Source organism: Labrus bergylta, chromosome 18, assembly GCF_963930695.1.
Source record: "Labrus bergylta chromosome 18, fLabBer1.1, whole genome shotgun sequence".
In the NCBI taxonomy this organism is placed as follows: Eukaryota; Metazoa; Chordata; class Actinopteri; order Labriformes; family Labridae; genus Labrus; species Labrus bergylta.
In genome coordinates, this window is record NC_089212.1 from 10,508,940 (window position 1) to 10,530,431 (window position 21,492).

At 39.0% G+C, this 21,492-nt stretch overlaps 1 protein-coding gene across 1 annotated transcript in view; it reads left to right on the plus strand.

The window, feature by feature from the left end:
* Positions 1 to 21,492, plus strand: part of scaf8 (SR-related CTD-associated factor 8) — a 32,877-nt gene that overhangs the window by 7,876 nt on the left and 3,509 nt on the right. Inside the window, exons 3-19 of the mRNA XM_020645021.3 lie at positions 13,948 to 13,992; positions 14,223 to 14,384; positions 14,742 to 14,898; positions 14,990 to 15,117; positions 15,270 to 15,446; positions 15,534 to 15,613; positions 15,701 to 15,821; positions 17,843 to 17,974; positions 18,068 to 18,177; positions 18,894 to 19,087; positions 19,173 to 19,273; positions 19,631 to 19,744; positions 19,931 to 20,087; positions 20,378 to 20,508; positions 20,710 to 20,851; positions 20,934 to 20,981; positions 21,123 to 21,344. Coding sequence (XP_020500677.2) covers positions 13,948 to 13,992; positions 14,223 to 14,384; positions 14,742 to 14,898; positions 14,990 to 15,117; positions 15,270 to 15,446; positions 15,534 to 15,613; positions 15,701 to 15,821; positions 17,843 to 17,974; positions 18,068 to 18,177; positions 18,894 to 19,087; positions 19,173 to 19,273; positions 19,631 to 19,744; positions 19,931 to 20,087; positions 20,378 to 20,508; positions 20,710 to 20,851; positions 20,934 to 20,981; positions 21,123 to 21,344 — 2,221 coding nt within the window. The remainder of the gene's footprint in view (positions 1 to 13,947; positions 13,993 to 14,222; positions 14,385 to 14,741; positions 14,899 to 14,989; positions 15,118 to 15,269; positions 15,447 to 15,533; positions 15,614 to 15,700; positions 15,822 to 17,842; positions 17,975 to 18,067; positions 18,178 to 18,893; positions 19,088 to 19,172; positions 19,274 to 19,630; positions 19,745 to 19,930; positions 20,088 to 20,377; positions 20,509 to 20,709; positions 20,852 to 20,933; positions 20,982 to 21,122; positions 21,345 to 21,492) is intronic.

Genomic DNA, 21,492 nt, shown 5'->3' on the forward strand with positions numbered 1-21,492 from the left:
AAACAAACGATAGAAATATTTCTATGAATAGCTCTATTGCCGTAAACGACAGAAATCCTTTTTTTTTGTTATCTTTTTTCTTGTATGAGCATTGACAACATTGAACACAACATACACACACCCGTCATGGAGTGGATTTGTGTCAGAGCTCTGACTGCACCTGCAGCGTTTGCTGTGCGAGTCAGACAGTACAAACAGGATGGAGCAGCTCCTTTTATATCATAAGAAGTACAATTCTTACACTTCAGTTTAAAATGTTTAATCTGAAAACCTTACAGTTGTTGTTGTTAGCTGTTTGTATGTGAAGCCAGCACAATTCAATGCAGGGTTTGCAACAACTTTGTATATCCTCACACTTAATACCAACAATAACAACATTATGAATTATGATGAAGAAATATCTGTATCAGTACATGTATCAGAATCGGATCGGAACTGAAAATAAGAGGATCAGTGCATCTCTAGTTTCTCATGTAAAATTTCTGTTTGATGCCACCAGTTGACATCTGCATGACAACATGAGAGATGAAGTGGAGAAATGTTGTAGCAGTATTAGACACAAACCCTTTTCACACACACACGGAAATCTCCTGAAAAACTCCAGAGATTTGGCTACCCGGAGGTTCTTTAGGCTGTGTGTGAACGCAAACAGCCGCATTTTTCGCGCAGACTTTACCCGGAGTTTATCCGGCCAGACCCCGAGTATTTTATCTGCAGAATATCCGAGTGAGCTGATGTTTGAACGCGGCCTAATATACTCCGGAGATTTTCAATTTCAGCCAATAGGAAGAGAATGACGTTTATATACAGTGACCGCCTAAAGTGTCTGCACGCGATCACTACGATCTCCGTGCACGTAATCAAACGTCTGCATTATGTTTTCTGTTCGTCAGTATGTTGTTCTCCTCTCTTTTGTGGATGTTGTCATTCCATTGGATTACACATAGCATTAATATAAAGGCAAATATTCTCATTATAACGTCGTGTAGCGGATTCTGTTGCTTCAGCCGCTACTTCCGCATTGTTTATTTACGTCACGTCTTCGTCGGGAAAACCCCCCCTCTCCTCTGACAGGGAAAGTCCCCTGCTGTGAGGAGCATATGTGAACGCCTAGTTCGGGAGAATCCCTGGAGTGGTCCTCCTGTAAATATCTAGATATTATCCGGAGTGCATATATGAAAATGGCTATAAAGTAACTATACGCAATATAGTATCGCCGCTTTGCGACTCATTTTCTGTGTGGAAAATGCACAAAAAAACTGCAAAAAAATATTTAAATAGACCGAGTTGTCTTTGTACTGTTTGTACAGTGGATCTCCATGGCGCCTACATGCACCATGTAAACACTACCTTCTTTTCAATGAGGCTCTGCTCAGGTATTTAGCAGCAGTGCATTTATATTACACCATGTTGATTTAAAAAAATGTCAAACCACGGATCACATGCAGTATGAAATGGTGATCAACTGTGATCTGTTTCACCACTACAAGTTATCAAAGAAATCAATACTCGTGTTTTCTGATGGGATATCTCGGCATTCTGTAGGCAAGATTGATAGTTTTTTCATATAGACATAATATTTTCTGTGCCCTGCTTTATTATATCAGTTTAAAATCTGAATGATTCTCTGACAGCTGTTACACCAACATGTTTTGGGATATAAGCATACATGGAAATGATAAATCAACTACTGTTGAAATATGTAACCATAGAGGGAGTGCTTTACAAATCAAGTTGGTTTTGTCCTTTCTTTTTGTGGGGTGTTTGACTTGTCCGTTGTTTTTAGGTATCAAGTCTTTCCTTTTATCCTCAGCCAAAACAAGAAGGGCTTTGATAAGAACACCTCTCCCTCAAGTTTTGCATGTGATGCAGTTATCAAAGCCTGTGCTGTAGCTTGTGGTTTGTGCACTAAGGACTGATTATGACTTTTGAAAGACTGTTGTATTTCTTGGTGTACACGATTATTAAAGGTGCACTATGTAGTTTTGGTAGAGAAATGTACAGATTATGTGGTATGTTCATACCTCTATATACAAACTGTCTTTAGAGGAAAGATTTGGTCCCTGGGACACTGTCTTATAGGGCAGAAGTACCAGTGTATAAGACGCACTTTTAATACCTATTTTTCCGTCTTAAAAGTTGGCTGCGTCTTATACAGCGGTGCGACCAATATACCAGTAGAAAATAAAGAAACACGCGCCGTCATTACAGCGGGTGCAGCAGCCACTATCACTGCAACCTGACGCGATTAAAAACCCATCCCCATTCATTGTGTATTGAAATCTGAGTGCACACTGTGAATGCTGGGAAAGACGGCGACACAGAACAGGCTGGCTGTGCTACTCTTTTTTTTTTCCACATCTTTTCTCCCTCACGAGGTCATAATCATGCATTTACAGAAAACAGTGGTATATATTTTCCGTAAATAAACCTTGTGGAGTGCTCTTTTGATTGAAAGAGTCCTGAATTAAAGTTAAAGAGTGACCAGCGGAGTCAAGCAGCACGGCTCGCAAGTGAGGAGTCTGTGCCTCACAACTTTCCCTGCAGGCTGAGAGCTCAACTACCGTACTGTAGCTGGTAGGAGCGCAAACTCCCAAAAGTGAAAAAAGAAGGAACTAAAAGAACGACACAGCTGCACAGAAAATGCACGTTGTAGACATCGCTGAACACAATATAAATCGTCACGCAGGAAAACAGTTTAAACTTTTTTTTTCTCTCTTCACCTTCAGGGTGCGTCTTATATACCGGTGCGACTTATTCCAGATTTTACGGTAATGGTGGGGGGCCCGCAACAGTGAAACCGTAACTCTCCTGGTAGCTTTTTAGCTCCAAACAGTGATCCAGGAACCCATTTTTTCCTTTGAATAAAGTTTGTGTATTTAGTTCAGAAAATATAGCATAGAATTGTTTCACTTCTCCAACTTTCAACTTTCACTACCAAATCTACATAGTGCACCTTTAAAGTGTGGCATAAATTAGAGCTCCAGTTATCTGCTGTGATAACAGCATTTACATCCAGGAAGTCTGCTCTGTTCTAAGACATTCTTGTAGAGGTCAGGCTGAGCACTCACAGAAAAAAATATATTGCCATGGCAAAGAGCACCAAGGTTCCAACTTCCAAGTGTTTTGGCACTTTCAAACCATCACTGGGAAGTTTCTAGCATCCTTGCAAGCAGCAGACAAAGATAACTGCTGCGTTTTGTTTCACCTGTCCTCTTTGTTTAAAACACCACCGCTCAAAACATTAACTGCAGAAATTGCAAGTAGTCGCAGAGTTAGCGTAACATGTGAAAAAAAACCTCCAAACTGCTTAGTGGTTGTTGTTATCTCCCTCCATGCTATGTTTGCGCCGCCTAAAAAAGATTCTCGGGCCTTCCAGCGCACTGGTGACAGTGACGTTGTATGTACACATGCTTGCTGTAAACACAGAATAGCATAGAAATGAATTAAATAGATTGGCCTTATGGATTCGACCCTTGGATTGGACCTTTGTCACTGATACCTGATCTAGCTATTTGAGTCAGTATCGGACGGATAGACCAGGCTCGAATCTGTGCATCCCTTGTTGTTGACTTAGTACTTCGTGCTTTTGTCTAGACAGTTTTCCACTTACATGCAAGAATAATTTTTACCTGTCTGTCATTTTTCACATTTAGCTTGAAATCTCGAATAGGAAAAAAAGACATGTAGTGATTAACAGTCATCTTGTCTAATAGTGTTGAATATTTGGTTAAATGGACCTGGTCAGTGACTTCAAGATATGCTGTTTTTTGCTTGATACTTGAGAAATGCAAACCAGGGTAAAACTCTGAATATGTATCTTTTTGTAAATTTTAAAATGATGTCCCCAAATCACAGTTCTTGAAAGATGAGATTATAATTTAAGATTATCTGGTAATTGCTTCAGCAGTGTAACGGGGTAGCTATATTATATGGATTCTTGGGACAACGATATCATGTTTGCCGACATCAAAGAGTTGGCTGCAATCCTATATTGATTCGATACTATGTACACATCTAACATTATCAGTTACATTTCACCTTAAGAAAAAGAAAACTCGGTCTGTACATATCATGGATCATGAATGGTTCTGTTGCACTTAAAGTGAACAGGTGGCTAGCATTCCCATGTGTTTACCCACATGACTCGTGTTTGTGTGTCAAATTTTGGGATTGTATTGCAAACAATGTAAGTAGTGTCTTCACTACTTTAGCCCTTCATACTTTCTCTAGCTGTATAAAAGTGGCATATGTACAGTTCATATGTAGTTTTAAAAGACATGGGGGATACTAATGAGATTAAATCTGTTAACACATGGTCATGCAGTTAAGAATTAACCTTACTTTTGTTCTGCTGGAATCTTCATTTTGATAAGTTGATGAATAGAGGGGTTTGGACAAACTTTTGTCTTGACAGACACAGAATGGCCTCATAAAGAGGTAGAGGAAGCTGCTGTCCTGCTTAGATCACTTCTAGAAGCTTTTATTTACGTGATGTATTTTATATCAAGTTGCACCACAATCTATGAATTCTAGAAGGCCGCTAACAGCTTATGTTTACGTACAGCGCCTGTATCAGACATCACTTGCACTTCTCCAGCAATGAGTAAGATGGCAAGAAGAGATTGTTTTTTCCAGCTCTTCGATGGCGATCATAAACTGAAAAATACAAACAATGCAGATAAAAAAGAGCTGGGTGGCCCACCAGGATGCAGTCCAATATATTTCCACTGAACTGTTTTGTCCCTGGAGAGGAGTTATTATCTTCTTTCCTTATTTCATCTACTGGTCATTGTCCACTTGCCGATGGCTTGTTTGATAGTTCAGAATGATGCTTATCTGGGTGGAAACTGTCAAACAGGCATACGGATGGAATTTCAAAATAAAAGCTACTCTTAAAGATGACAATGGAGATGGATGTTTTGACATTTGATTGGATCATTGTTTAATCCATTTCCTGCATCGTTGCATTCCTATTATTTATAGTTCCTTATCTTGATGAATTTTGATTATATTTAATCAGATTTTAGGGCTAAATCTATTTTTGCACAGTTTGGTGACTGACACCACCTGCAGTAGTTTATGGACATCTACTGTCAATATGGCTGAGGAGGCCCAATAACCAACCCCCTTGGGATCAATACAGTATTTCTCATTCCCATGTAGTGCTGGTGATTTGTTGGCATACTCAAAAAACTATGCGCACCGTTGACAGAATTTTGAGTACGGCCCATGTATCGTCTGGCTGGCATTATCATTGTTTCTTGGACTTCCACACTAACCTCTTACTGTATTCACCTTCCATAATGCACTCAAATGATACCTTTTTGAATAGAACATAAAGTGCTGAACACCATGCAGACAAATTGACATTGCAATATCTCTTCTTTCTGCAATGTATTTTTCAATGTTAAAAAAAAGGAAAATTAACCAGATAAATGCTGCACAATCAACAGCCCACATTTGAAGCCCCAATATTTTCAAGCATTTAACCAAGGTGCCACTGATAACGGTAATATACCCAGTCAAAGGCTGCCTCACATAAACGTCTGCCTCAACCATACAGCAGAGCGCTCTCTCTCTCTCTCTCTCTCTCTAGTTTTATACTCTAAGCACTGTCTGCAATATTTATAGCAGAGTATCTCAGATGAATAGTTTTGCACCAACACTAGTTGACAAGATAATGTAAATATTCTGTGAAAGCTGTTTTTGAAAGCTTGCAGCCAGATGAGTACCTTTTTTAAAATTATGTTACTTCAAGTATATGTTGTGCAACCCACATGGAAAAGGGTCTTTTATTCATGCACCGTATTTCACTGTATAGACTGCCATGTTGGCAATCAGTGATTTCTCCTCTCTCTAATGTGGTTGTCTTAATCTTTATCTGTAATAATAACTTAATAGTTCTGTGTAGCCATTGCACAACCAAAAGTATGTTAATTTATTTGACCTGATTAGGGTCCAGGGTTTTTCCCGGCTCAGAATGAGGGCGTGTTACCTTTCCTAACTTGTATATGTGCATAATGTATCATGCGTACTGGCAAAATTAGAAATTCTAATAATTTTGAAACGTAAGAAAGGATCTCACATTAAAACGTAATATATCTTATAAATGAGCATGCCCAGTCCAAAATGAAAAACAATGCAAAAGAAAAGCTCTGTGTTCATTTCCACACAAAGTTTTTAGCATCAACCACAGTAATTCTTCTTTTGTGGTATATTTCTGGCAAAAACATTTTTTTAAAACCTCTGGTACTTTCAGCATGGATGTCAAATTCCCTAGCAGATTCAAGCAGATTTAAAGTGTAATCATTCACATGGAGTCTGATATTGAACATGAAAGACACAAAGAGGAGTTTACTTCATCACTTAAGCTGTATTCTTACCACACAGAATTATACATTTTTAACATAACTCAATTAATATATTTTTACTGCAGTAAGGAACTATTTTTTTCAAGGTTCTCCACTATAGACATATGCCTTTTTTAAACCATGGCCAGAAGGGTGAATGTTGTTTGTGGCAATAACGAGTTTTAACTTTAAAAAATTAGTTTATCATTGTTTTTTCTTCAGTGGTACTTCTTTAATACCTCAGCGACTCGTCATGTTGAAGCTTTTAATCACACGCCACACCGCTGTTGCCAAGATGTGACAGCGCTGAATATTCAATAAATAATATTTACATGTATTATACTTTTGCAGTTCCAGAGATAGAGTCAGAAAGCATTCGGACAGAAGTGAAGACACAATAAGACGGCACATTTAACCATGAAGCCTTGTGTTACTCTGTGTGACTTTCAGGTCTGTCAGAGAAGTTTATGAAATCTGCAGTCTGGACTGTTAACTGTCAGAGCTGTCTCAAATGAACGATCCCTCAGCAGCTGAACGCGTGTTTGGAGATCAGCGCATGTGTACAATTTTAGGACAAAATCATTGATAGGGATGATAGAAGAATTGCAGTTAGAAATGACAAAAACAGGTGCTTTACTTGGAAAACTTTGATATCCATTAAAACACCCATCAGACTGTGACGAGGGCCAGTGCGGTACAAAATTAGGCGGAGGCAGCCCAGCAAAGCAGGTGATAACTTATGTGGTCATTTATTCAGAGTCTGTGATGTGAAAGTGGTTCTGCCAACTTCACTGGACGTCATCAGCAGAGACTGTCGAGTAATGGTGTTGCTCTTGGAACACGTAGATCAGAATGCAATCTTGTTGCCTTACTCTGATGCTGCATTGAACATCCGTTCTGTTGTCACAGTATTGTTAGTGTTTAGCCAGAGTGGCTCTTTTTTTATTTTATTTTTTAAGATTTATTTTTGGGCTTTTTGGGCCTTTTAATGGAGAGATAGGACAGTTGATAGAGCTGGAAATCAGGGAGAGAGAGAGTAAAAAAGGAAATGAGCCACAGGCTGGATTAGAACCTGGGCCGCCCGCGTTGAGGATTATAGCCTCCATACATGGGGCACGTGCACTAACCACTGTGCCACCAGCGCCCCAGAGTGGCTCTTTTTTTTTTTTTTTTTTTACTTGTGTATCTCTTAGTGCAACATGGCATCCAAGTTTTTGAGAGATTTTTAGCCTGATACAGATTGAAAGACTCTGGACCAGAAGATTGCACGTTCCACTGACCCTTCTTAGGCCAGTTAAAATACATAACAAATAACTCAGAATTAAATGTGATTTCCTGTGATACCAGTGTTTTGTTAATGCTTCTTGGGAGATCATCTTGTTAATAACTGCTGAAGCTTCAGCGTTTAATAGACGCCCACATGTATGTGTCATAGTTGAAAGACAGCCACTGCCTACAGCTTCACTGCTGTCCCTCTCACAAGTCTGCTCACTACACTCAGACTGTACATTTGGACACAGATTGTAGCCCAGGTTTTCTGTTATAAATTAGAATAATAAAATGGTTTAAGACCACCAGTTCCCTGCCAAAGCAGAATCCATGACAAACTATGTGGGCTTTACAACATTCTACAAAACACCAAAAACAAAATTATAAATTCCCCCAAGATACAAAAATTCAAACAAATTTAACGAGATGAAAAAAAACCTCACTATGGTCTGGTTGGACAGGACAGTCATGCTGTTGTGGTAGTAGAAGAATAATGAAAACAGAGATATATCTTTATCATAAATGAATTGCAGGCATCATTCAGGCATCGTTTGTGATCGACACTAGCTCTACTTTAAACAGTATTTGTTATACTAAGTTTTTAATTTGATGATATTTTTTGTTAGGCTCTGAAAAATTGATGTATTTGAAATCTTGTAATCCAGCTCAAATGTATTAAACATGTCAAGACGGACTTCACTCCCAACTTCAAATTTATTCCAATTTGAAAGCCCCTTAGCTCCCCTTAACATTTTTATTTGAGCACGAGAGAGAGAAAGAGAGCGGGGGAGCGTGCGTACATGCACAAGCGAGGAGCCTTCTGCAGCTCGGTGCAACATAATAAAACTCCTGTTTAAAAAAAAAAAGAGAAATTCCTCTTGACTCCTGCAGTGAGACATGCCGCAGCTAAGCCAATAGAGCAGAATCACAGCAGCTTCAGAGAGAGGGAGACAACAGGTCCACTGTCCGTAAATGCACTGATTGAGATGCCTTGCTCCTATCATAACTGAAGCTTCTCATGTATGATGTTAAAGTACAGATGCTTGCTGCTGATGCTGTGCTGAACTCCAAAAATTAACAGAATATCGAGTGGATTTTTTCAAAACACAAGGCGTACTCCTGGTGTTAGTGTTTGTGTCTGTGCATGGATAAGATGAGTAGGTTAAAGTTGTTTGTCACAAAATTGAAATAGAGGGGAAAAAATACATTTGATGTAAATACAAACTAATATTAAAATATACCCTCAGATAAGAGTAAACAAAATAAACATGTCGACCCCTGAAAATGTTGATACTGTTACATCCCTAGTTTGTCATTAAATTAAGTGAGCTTTGGCAAAGATACTTACAATAACACTGTTAGGAGCTATAGTATTTACAGTCGCTCCTCAGACCTTGAGTCACAGTCCAATTAATTTAATCATCTTGGACTCAAGACAAGCAAGTCATCATTTTAACACCCCTTCAGCAGGTAGACCTCTTGAAATGGAGATGCAATTCTAATCCAGTGCATAGTCTATGTCAAAGCCCCACACAGACAGAAAGTGATGTGCTGCAAGCTAGTACACTTAGTGTATCTTGCTGTTATTTGCTGAAACTTGTAGAGGGGGGAATACCAGTTTACCTGATGGTTTCAATGTTAAACATCTTGTTGCTTGAACTAAAAGTGGTGATTTCAGCAGGCTGAGATGTGAAATCCAGTTGTTTAACTGGAGTCTAAGGCATTGCTTGAAGTGAGCTGTTTTCTGTAGTGTCATTAACTGTCTGTCGTCTTTCCGTTTGCTGTTTTCCTGCTTAATCAATAAAGGAGTCACTCAGATGTACTAGTCACAAGTTCTTAAAGGGGATTTTTTGTGATGAAATTAGAGAGCTGGCAGAGCTATGAGCTTAAGCTGCTGCCAATGCTGCTGCAGCCTCTGCCACCTCCAAGCAGAAACTACATTTTCGAAATCCTTAAGCAACACCTAAAGGCGTCCCTCTGTCAGTTGATGCAAACATTTTGAGGGGCCCTGTCTGTAAAACTCTGCTGTATATGTTCACTGTAAAAAAGCATGCAAGTTTTTAATAAACAACCCCAGGGTGAAGCAATAGGTGCCATACTCAAGTTTGTCATGGATATGATGTTCAGGAAGTGATTTATTTTTTTAGTATAAAAAAATAAATCATTTAAAATCATTTTGAAATGCACATTAAAGTTACTGCAGCACCCCATGTGGGTTATATGGTATGACTTCTTTAACAGAATGACTTCATAAGTATTCAAATATTTAGCTATTAAACTTGAAATGCTTCCTTTTCAAAATTTGAATCATACAATTCTAGGGAAAAAATCTTAGAAAGTAGGGGTATACATGTTTACTGTCACTGTGTGGGAACACAGTTTGAAAAGGCCGAACAATAACTGACATGTGTGATATTGAGTATCAAAACGATGTCTGACGATTTTGGTATCATCTGAATTAACCATAGGTTGCAGCACAGCAAACTATCAGCATCATCCAAGGTTTTGGTTTCAATTCAAAATCTTAAACAGGGATGTGATTCTAACAGATTCATCTGGTATTAAGGGGTTTCTGACCTGAAGAGCAATTAACTTAACTATTAGTGTTTCTCACACATAGACTACTTGGGTAGGTAGCCAGGATTTGACCTCCTAAGTATATTCTCTCACCATTTTTGCATTTTTCTTTTTTTTATCAGTGAACGATCACCATCTGAGATCATTGCTTGTCCACCTGTAACCTTTGTGTTCTGAGTAGTTTGTTTATGCTCTGCAGGTGATCAGAGCGATAGAGAGAGGTCCCCTTTAATGTCTCTTTTTGCTGTAATGCTTGTGACACTGCTGTGTTGATGGTACTCTGCACTTAGTATTGCTGCCTCATTAACAACTCTTCTCCTGAGACAAGGCTCTCCTGTTGTGAAAGTGGCATCACAAGTGAAACTTTCAAACGTGAGTGTGTTATTTGGACGACTTTATGGAACAATACTGCTGGGTAGAAATTCTGCTGGGCTGAAATGTGCAGAAACACAAAAACTCTTAAAGTCTATGTTCACATAATGCATTTATCATTGTGTGAAAATGTTCCTGGTGAACACTAGAAAAGAAAAGATACAAAAGAGGACACAAGAACGCTTCATCATTTGAAACCATTTACAACTTTTAGCCACTTAGGTAATACGTATAAGTGTTTCAATACCTATTTCTCCAATCGGTAAATTTGACAAGGAAATGTCTGGGAGGAATGATTTCATTGTTGTTGTTTGTTAAAAGCCAAATGATCTAAAGATTCCAGCTAGAAGCTAGACTTGAAGTGGTTTTTATGTTTAACGCTAACCTTGGTCATTCATTCCCTTGTTCTTTCACTCCATCTACTGGCTGATTGAAGAACTTTTGTAGGACACTTTTATAAAGAGTCAGATATTTATACAGTTCTATTCCACTGCTGTCAATGCATGGATGATCTTTTGAATTTGGAGATCTGAGCCTTTTCTTTTATCTCTCTTTTAAGTGGCTGTTGTTGACAGGAGTAACAGCGTGGTTTCGGTATTGTAGTTTGCTGAAATAAAACTCCAAATCATGAGACCAAATTGTTGCTGTGGTATTCGTGGTATACATTTTGTGAATTTAAAAAAATATATATGCACAACAGTGCAATGACTGCACTGGTTTCATATATAAAAGCTGCAAGGAAACATGTCTGGACAATTTAAAAAAAAAAAAAAAAAAGCTCCATTACAATTTTCTATTTTGTTAAGTTAAGTTGTTTTTTTTTTTCCTTCTTACTTTGTTATGCCCTTTACCATTTAATATACGTGATTTCTAAGTAGGTCATTGACATGTTAGTAACTAGTCTGTCTTCAACTACTACTTTGCATGGTCTTTTTTATTATAGCTTATCCCTATAGTTAGTGGTTTATTAATAATTTAACCAGACACAGCCAGTATCTGAAGAGTTCCCAACATGTCAGCCGTCACTTAATAGCTGTATACTCCTCTTTTTCTGGCTGGCTACTTTTAATGTGGTATTTGACTAAAAAACCACATGTACTAAATCATGCAAGGCTGATGACTGAAAGCTGAGAGTTCAAGTGTCTTGCAACAATGACCAGATATAAACATTAGGTGGTGTTTTTAGCAACTCTCAAATAGCAGAATACTTTTGCTATAAAACTTGCAACTGAGAAATTTGAAGAACAGCCCCACTGAGCTCTGAAGCCCGTCATGTCTAATGGCTTTGACTGCCACACTTTTGTCAAGTTAAACTGACTTGAACACAGCGTAGCAAGCTTGTGTTCATAGTTAAACCAGCAAACTGTGACAGAAATCTATGACAGAATGAGTCCCTGAAGAATTCAATTGTTGATCATTAGTTGGTTAATGTGCATGTTTTTGTGTTCATCGTTTTTCTGGATCTGTCTTGCTGAGCGGAGTGAGTCATCTTGCCCCCTCACTATCTCTGCTGAGAGTTATGTATGCAAAACAGTGATAGGGAAGCGACAGAAAAACAAAGCATAACATAATGGGGGCTGCAGATGTAACACCATCAGGTTCTCAAACTTCTAAACTCAGAGATCATTTCACCCTCGACACTGCAAATTAAAGTTTTCTTTCTTTCTTACATCAGAGTCCTGACCATAGTGACAAAGCATAGGAGAGACTTCTTGGTCTGCTACTTGTGATAACCCCCAATTTTAACTTGTCAGCTGCAAGCGGTATGCAACACACAGGAGCCAGGTAGAAGTTGTGGCGTTTATTGTTGGACACACAGCTTAAACTGTTGGCTGCATTCGTCCTGCTATTCCTAACAGCTACCAATGGCTCTTCCTCAGCTGCTCCGGTCATGACCACAACGTAACTCACACACGCACTGGCTGACTTTCGGTCCCTTTCTTCACTCGCTCTACTACCCACGTAGTTTATCCCCTGTATAAGATAAGATCATAAGCGGGATTTTTAAAGCAGACCTTGCTTGTCAAGTGAGCATGTTGGTTATGTGAAATTATTTGAAGGGAAGACACCCTGCATTCATCTTCACAATCCAAAGTTTCAGCCATGCAGCGATTTCTGTCGTATTTACAGTTTCAGTCACTATCCTGCAAACCTTTCCCTTAGAATGCTTTATCTTCTTCTCTCCCCCTCATTGCTTTCTCATTTCAGAGCAAACTCTGACCGTGGTGTTATAATCATATGGATTTAAACTAAATTATCAGTCTTGCATTAACACTAGTTACGTTAAAATCCAAGACAAAAATAAAGCTAAATTAAGGCTGAATTTTTAATGACATAGTTTGAGTGTGAATGAGTAATGTTAAAGCTAATTTCTGATAGATAAATTATGAAGCATTTGCCCAAAACATTATGCAATGAGTCGATTAATCATTTCAATGTTCGATGACTTGTCAACTGTAAAAAAAAAAGTTGTTTGTTGCAGGCCTATGCTGAATACCTGTGTGGTCACACAGAAACTTTCATTCTTGCATTCCTGATAATTTCAGAAGGAGCTGCATATGTGAACACAAATAGCCAAATGTTTTCACTTGGACTTTATCCAGAGTTTTTTCCTGCAACCTCCCCTAGTATTTTTTCAACAGAAAGTCATGAATGACCTGATGTAGCAGGATAGAATCAGGAGACTTCACTTGGAGTGAGAGTGAGGGGTTGGTGACGTTTATTCCCTTCACCAGTATCTTTTTCTTAGCTATTTGTTGATATTGTGTTTCAGTCAAACTACACAGAGCATTGATGTAAAGGCAAACATTCCCATTATAGCATCGTAAAGCGGACTCTATATTTAGCCTATAATGTGAAATTAGTTTAGGGTTTATTAGGATGACAGACCAAATTATCATCCAAAACAAAATTGTCATATTTCTAAGAGCAGTTAGATGACCTCTCTCTTTAATCTGGCTTTTGGAGAACTAGGAACAATGTACTTTGAGTTGTTGAACACATGGGCTAATGTGGTACAGGTTACTGCCATATATTTAAATGTGTAACAGCAACATTATAAGGTGTACCAAAACACAGACAAGTGGAAATGTACTTAAGTCTAAATTCATATGTCTATTTTGCAACTCTTTTCTTATCATTGAACCTGCAACAGGCATAAAGCCATGACCATGATTCTGTATATTTTGTTGCTGTGTGTCGTGTTGGAGAAACCCCACCTCAAGTTTTGAGGTTCATATGAAAACTCTAACGTAAATTACCTTAAGGCTACCCCTGCCGTTATTGACCATGTCAGCCATGTGTTTCCCCAAACATAATGTAAAATACTGTTGTTCAAGTGACTCAAAATTCTTCTTGTTCCTTTTTTGTCTTTCAGTTTTACAAGCACGTTGTCCAGAGCGTGGAGAAGTTCATACAAAAGGTGAGCTGTTTAAAGAGGGATTTTGGGGGCTAAATTTACTGAATGTTTTCATTTTTTTAAGGAAACCTTAACTGTTAATTAAGAATGATTATGAGATGTATACTGTGAATACATGTGAATAAAGATGGATCTCCCTAATAGTTTAAATATCATGCTGCTGCCATAATTTATCAAATATTTCCCCGTTATTAAAATGTACTAACTCCAGCTGTACATATCTGTGTCTACAGTGCAAACCAGAATACAAGGTCCCAGGGCTGTATGTCATCGACTCCATCGTCAGACAGTCGCGACACCAGTTTGGAACAGAGAAGGATGTTTTTGCTCCACGTTTCAGCAAGAACATCATTCCAACGTTTCAGCACCTCTACCGGTGCCCTTCAGATGACAAGGTCAGACAGTTTATAATGGGTTCTTTTTGTAGCTTGTAATGGTGTCATGATAATTGATATCAGACCCCTTTAATAGAGAGTATGCCTACATTTTACAGGAAGGTGTCTAAAGGATTAAATCAACGAGTGGCAAAGGGCTCACATTTTTTTTGCATTATTCTGATTTCTCGAGTTAATGATCAGTCATTTAATGTGTTTAGAAAAATAAAATGATTTAACCTCCATGATAAAGGAAATAAACATATCTTCAATGTCTTATATTTATAGACATATTTGAAAAATCAGAGATCTCAAAGGTTGAAAGTCCACTTTTTTTTTATTAACTGTTGTTACCGTCTTCGTTCTCTGTGTTTCCAGAGCAAGATAGTGCGAGTTTTGAACCTGTGGCAAAAGAATGCGGTATTCAAAAGTGACATCATCCAGCCTCTGTTGGACATGGCTGCAGGGATTCTACCTCCCAGTGTCACACCTGTCATGCCCAGCAGTGCTGCTCCCGTCAATAACACTACACCTGGTAGGTTACAAAGTTGTGAAATGCACACACACACACACACCGTGATTATTGTAATACATTTACTTCATCACCACTGTCTCTGTGTGTCTAGGCACGCCACCTACCCCGGCAACCCCGGCTAACATAGTCCAGGGTCTGCCTGATTGGGCTTCCCAGATTACCAACACAGACACTGTTGCTGCAGTGGCACAGATCCTACAGAGTCCCCAGGGACAACAGGTTAGTCAACATTTATAACCAACATCTGAGCTGTTGATTAAAACATTTTTGTTCTGGAAGAACAGTCATTTTGCTTGAATAACCTGTGTAGTTTGTTTAGCTATTGGTGTAAAAGATGAAATAAAAATACTATGTTTTATGGTCTGTTTTAGCTGCAGCAGCTGGTACAGAGTCTACAGTTGCAGCAGCAGAAGCCCCAGCCCTCCCTGCTGCAGGCCTTGGATGCTGGCCTGGTGGTGCAGTTGCAAGCTCTGACAGCTCAACTTACTGCTGCTGCTACTGCAAATAGCCTCAACCCCCTGGAGCAGCGGGTCTCCTCTTTTAATAAGGTAATGCTCCAGTCAGCAGTCAAATTGTATGTAGTTGTTCCTTCCCCTGATGCCTCTTAATGACAATTTGATGTTTGTGTCTTGCAGAAGCTCCTGGGCCCTTTCGATTTTGGAAATGATTCTGAACGTGGTGAAGAATCTAAAAAGGACGCATCCTCATCTCAAATGTGAGTTCAGTGTCTTTATTGACGAAGGTGTTATTTTTCTAAAACTAAAACTAAATTGTGATACATTGTGCTGCTGACCTCTTTCAGGCCCATGGTGTCAGAGCCCATCAACAGCTCTCTCTTCCATCAGCTGGCAGAACAGCTTCAACAGCAGAACCTGGAGCAGTTTCAGAAGCAGCTTTTAGAGCACCAGCAGCACCAGCAGAAGGTAGACACACACAATGCACACACACAGATCAATAATCCTGAGGAATGTTATTCAGGACTGATGATGTGCTCAGGCTTCCTTTTTAATAGATATATATTTGCTTCCCATGTTGCAGCTTTAACCACATTAGATAGTAAATAGCTTTAAGTCAGTTGACAAATTAGGTGTATAAATAGTTGAAAAACGTATCCACAATCAAATCAACTTGTTTGTTTCCTACACATCCTGTAGGCTCCACATTTCACTTGCAGGGTCTGCACATATAGACATAAACAGCTTATACTGTTAGTAATAACTCTTTATCACCAGGCATAGAGTATGTTCCTAATATCACAGTACCTGCAAGCTATTCAAATGCCTCAGTTTAGTAATTCAAATGAAAAAAGACTACCGTTGTTGGGTTGCACCCCATATGCAGAGGCTGTAGTCCTCCCTAGCAAGTGGCCCAGGTTTGAATCTGAACCACAGCACCTTCCCCACATGTCATTGCCCACTCTCTCTAGATTCCCTTCTTATAAAAAACAAACATGATTTGTGTAAATACACTCCACTTGCCTGCATTGATTTATCATAAACTACACAAAATATACAGGCATTGAAGTTCTCCGTCGCTACGACGGATTTCCATCAGTTTAAAAGTTTTAGTCAGTGTCAATCAGACAAAAAAAGTCGAGCAGAATGTGGGTTAATGACAAACGTACAAACTGCTGTTTTTAATGTCAGGCATTTATTTGAACCCTGTAACACAAGTGTAGTTTTGCGTCTGTGTGGCAACCACAATGTAGGTTACAGTCAGAACTTGTATCTGCTACGTGAAGACTGCTCTGTGTAGGAGGCTTTTATTGTGGTAGCGAACATCAGCGTGCACCGCTCGTCATGTCCAGACTTTTTTTTTAGGCTTCAGTGTGCAATTTATTTACCAGACCAAAGAAGAAAATACCAGGGAAATAACAATCTGTAACATGACAAGGTTTACCGTTAAAGTATTATTACGTGCAGGCAGAGCAGAGAGTGGCAGAGTGCTCCGCTATCGGACACACTCCTTTAGGAACGCGCGTCAAGACAACAGGTGACACAGTACCCACACAGAGCACCGCGCGACGTGAATCACCTTTAAAGTTGACCGTTTGATGACACAATTCTTACGTTATATTAGCTTAACAAGTTAGCACTAGTTTACTTTTTTTACACACAACGACTGATTTTCTGAAGTTTTCTGAAGTTCTGTACAAATAAAAAGCATTCTTAAAATAAAAAATGAAAGGGGGAAAAAAAAGCATTCTTGTACTTAAAAAAAAACAAAAAAACTTCTTACTCCACTGAATTTATAGAAAATCTTAAATTTGTTTCCTAGTTACCGCTCAGATTCAGATTTATAATTTAAAATAGGATGAATACACTATTTGTCAAAATATCTTTATTATATGCCCTGGGAGTTCACAAGGTACCCAGCTACAGTATTTAAATAACTCAAGTAGGATTAGCACCAGCTGTAGCAATGACAACAAAATGAGGAACACATGAATGCATTAAAATCTTTTATAAATAATATTCTGTAAATGGTACATTTTTGCAAAGTAACTATTTTTCCTTTGTACTCTAACTTTTGTAATTTGAAGGTATGTCTGTGTTGTTACTACTTAAGGCTGCTTAAGGTTAAGAACAGAGTAGGTTAGAATAGTTATGGGAGAATCCCCCCAGACCCCCCCTAACTTCATTTACTTTTCAGACTTTCACTTCTTTAAAGTTTTGTATAGAACACCTGCTGCACCTGTTAATCTATATAAGCATAAAATTCACCTGGCTGTAGGTCGAATTTGTTAAAAAGAAGCAAGCTCATATCTGGTAGCCTAGATGTTTAGCGTCAAAAAAGAAAAATGTGTCAGTTTTATTCCTTAGATAGAAAACACCTATTCAAATTGTATTTTTAACTTGTTTTATACGTTGAGAATTTTCACTCAAACATTTTTTTTCTGCTTTAATCTTGAATGTATAAACCCCTCTTTTTTTTAATCTTCTAGGCATTAAGCTTGGAAGGGCAGGACTCAATCTTTGGGCAAGAGAACTCCGTTTCATCTGCTCAGGGTAGCAGTCAGCAGCAGCTTTCTGAGCAAGAGAACAAGGTGGATGACTCGATAGACAACCAGCAGCAGGTAAGTTTGAGCAGTGGGACAACAACAGAAATGATTAATCATAGTCCTATTTGTTTCTGTGTAAACAGCTGTTGTTTGCTCTGTTGTTTGTAGGACATGGATCTTGATGAGGGCCCTGATGGTATGGAGGAAGAGATTTTTGATGCAGATGAGAAGAAGATTGGAAGCACACGTTCCAGAACACGCTCAAGGTCGCGCTCCAGGTCAGTTTTGTCATCGTGTGGAATTCTAAATCTGTCTGGAATGTTGCTGAAATATCTTTTACTTTTATCTGGAATCTTTTAACCTTGTTAGAAAATGACTGGCTGCTCTGAAGGCCATGGGAAGCAGTTCTGTCCCAAAGTCACTGGAATTAGTTATAATAGGAAAAGTTTATGTAAAATAACCGAAGCATGCTAACACTTTCCCTTCCTTTTGCTGTATGTTTCTGTGTGACTTGCAATGTTTAAAACTGCCAAAAGTGTCACATACTTAACTGTGTCTCCTCCATGGGCCCCATAAATAAATATACTAAAACCTGACCAGAGAGTATTTTTATTCATCACTTATATAAGGAGGTGATATTGGCTTCAAATACATTATAAAATAAGAGCTGTGTTGTAAGACTTCAGAAGCTTTAAATATGATGTTGTTGAATTCCTTTCTTTCTAATCACTGCCTTGACTCTTGAAATAAGTGAATTTGTAAAGTGAACATTTATTTTTTTATTTGTTCCGTACATGTCAAACACACAACAGAAAAGGACAAAGAAAAAACAAAAAAACAATTCACACTTTATCCCATATGTTACATGTAATAATGAACTCTGGAAAAAAAAAAGGGTTTATATTTAAAAGGAGCACGTCTGTGGTGTTATGGTAAACCTGTCAAAAGTCAAACTGGCAAGTATTTTCAAAAGTTTTGTGTTTTTTTTCTATAGGTCTCCCAAGAGAAGACGGTCCAGGTCCCGCTCTGGCTCACGCAAACGTAAACACCGCAAGAGGTCTCGCTCGCGCTCCAGAGACCGCAAGAGAAAGTCGTCTCGTTCTTACTCAAGTGAAAGACGCGCTCGAGAGCGGGAGAAGGAGCGGCAGAAGAAGGGACTGCCTCCCATAAGATCCAAGACTCTAAGCGGTAAGTTGATGTCCTTGTCCTATGAATAAATGTTGTTAGCTGCTGCTCTAATGAATAATCATATACTTCAACTGTACCCACACAGTGTGCAGCACAACTCTGTGGGTGGGCCAGGTGGACAAAAAGGCCACTCAGCAGGACCTCACCAACTTATTTGAAGAGTTTGGTCAGATTGAGTCGATCAATGTAAGTCAACTTTTCTCTCTCCTAACCCTGTAATGTGGTAAAAGCAGTGTGAGCCAGTACTTTGATTTACAAAATAGGATATCTTTCTGGTGAACTTTCGTTTGTCATTAACACACAGTGACCTGAAGCTGCTGTTAACTGTCTGCCACATTCCTTTACTGCAGTCTCCCATCTTTTATTTTTTCATTTTTACTCACTTTCATTCCTCTTGGCAACACATTCCCACTTTCTCCTTTTCTCATTAACTCGTTTCTCATCCATCACACACTTAAGTCGTTTTCATTATCCACTGTGCAGTCATGTCTTGTTTCCTTCCTCTATGTCCCAGTTTAATGTAATCTGTGCATGTGTCTACAGATGATCCCTCCTAGAGGCTGTGCCTACATCTGTATGGTCCACAGACAGGATGCATACCGTGCCCGCCAGAAGCTCAGCACCGGCTCCTTTAAGATTGGCTCCAAAATCATCAAGGTATGCATTACCTTTATAATTTGATTGACTGTGTTCTCATTCTCCTTGTGGGTTTATGTAATGTAATTTTCCATTGACCTCTAACTGTAAAACCTCAGTTTAGCTTTCCAGGCACATGTGTGCCCCCAGAAGTGTCTTTGAAAAACTCCTTGTGTCATTTGCGTGTTTTTTTTTTTCCCCCACCAGATTGCATGGGCTCTGAACAAGGGGGTAAAGCAAGAGTACAAGCAGTTTTGGGATGTAGATCTTGGCGTCACCTACATACCGTGGGAGAAGGTGAAGCTGGATGACCTTGATGGTTTTGCTGAAGGAGGAATCATTGACCAGGAGACAGTTAATGATGGTGAAAAGATTAACATCAGCTTATTTTCTTTCATTGGCACTATCACTTGTCAGCAGTGCTTTTTTAAATTTAAGTATGTACACAGACACCTGAAATTTAATCATCTTGTTTTCTACTCAATTTACTTGTTGTTTTGTTTCTTCTGGTTATATGAAATCCTTTGATGGGTTTCCCAACCCTGATAGGAAATTAATTCAAAGATTGAATTAGAAAAAAAACATACCTCTGGACTTTGAAATATTAACACGTTCTGGATGATTGTTTTTAAAATATATATATTTTCTTCACAGAATGGGAAGCAGCGAAGAACGCTGAGCCAGTTAAGGAAGTTGTTAGTCTGCCAGTAAGCGCTGAGACGACGGCAGCATCTAACACCCAGACTGAGACCTACAACCAGCAGGTCACCATGATGCCTGTGCAGGTACTGGAGAGGGTCTGCCTCAATCTTTGCGTGAAATGCAGACATGTCTTATTTGTTGTAATTTTTGAATGACAATAGTAAAATTGCATTTAGCTATAAGCAGTGACAAAGTTATCAGACATGGTCAGGAAGTTACGTACCATGTCATTTAGCCAATACCTTATAATCCTCTAATTAGTTTCTATTTTCTCTCCCATCCAGCTGCCAGTAGCCCAAGCTGTTCCCAGTGCTGTAGGTTTGGTACCTCCAAACTTTTCTGTCGCCATGGGCATACCTCCGCCAGGCTACGGGCCCCCACCACCCTTCATAAGAGCCGGCTTTAATACTTCGCAGCCTCCACCAGGTAGCTGACACAAACAGTCATATATATACATAGATTTAAAGAAATGTACTTGATTACACAAAGTTTGTTTGCTGTTGTGCAGGTTTCATGCAGGCAGCACAGGCAGGAGGAATGGCCACAGCAGCTACTTGTGAGTATTTATTACCCACAACACGATAATTCATTTATCCAAATCTATGTAGTTATTTAAAAATTGGCATTTCTTTTCAGGTGTTTTGTTGGAGTTTATTAGCTTTGATTAAATATGTTCTTCTACTGTACCCATCTTTAGCTCTTGTGCAGCCCTCAGTGGCAACCAGCCAAGAATCTATGAAGGATTCACCATTTGGCGCTATGATTCCTCCAACCAACACTATTCCTGGTAGCTTCATGGCCTCAGCCATCACTGGAAGTGTTTTCAACCCATTGGGAGTCCAAACTCAGCAAGCCACTAATGACAAGACAGCCCAGTCTGTAGACGGTATGGATGCTGCTGCAGAGCTTACACTGCAAGGTGAGGAAATGATAAAGCATACTGAAATGGAAGACTATACATTTGTTTTTGGGGGTCACTCTGATCATATCTTACTTTTTGTTGTCCTTTAAGTTTTTTATAATGGCCATAAAGGTTACTATTGTTTGTCCTAAAATGTAAACATTAA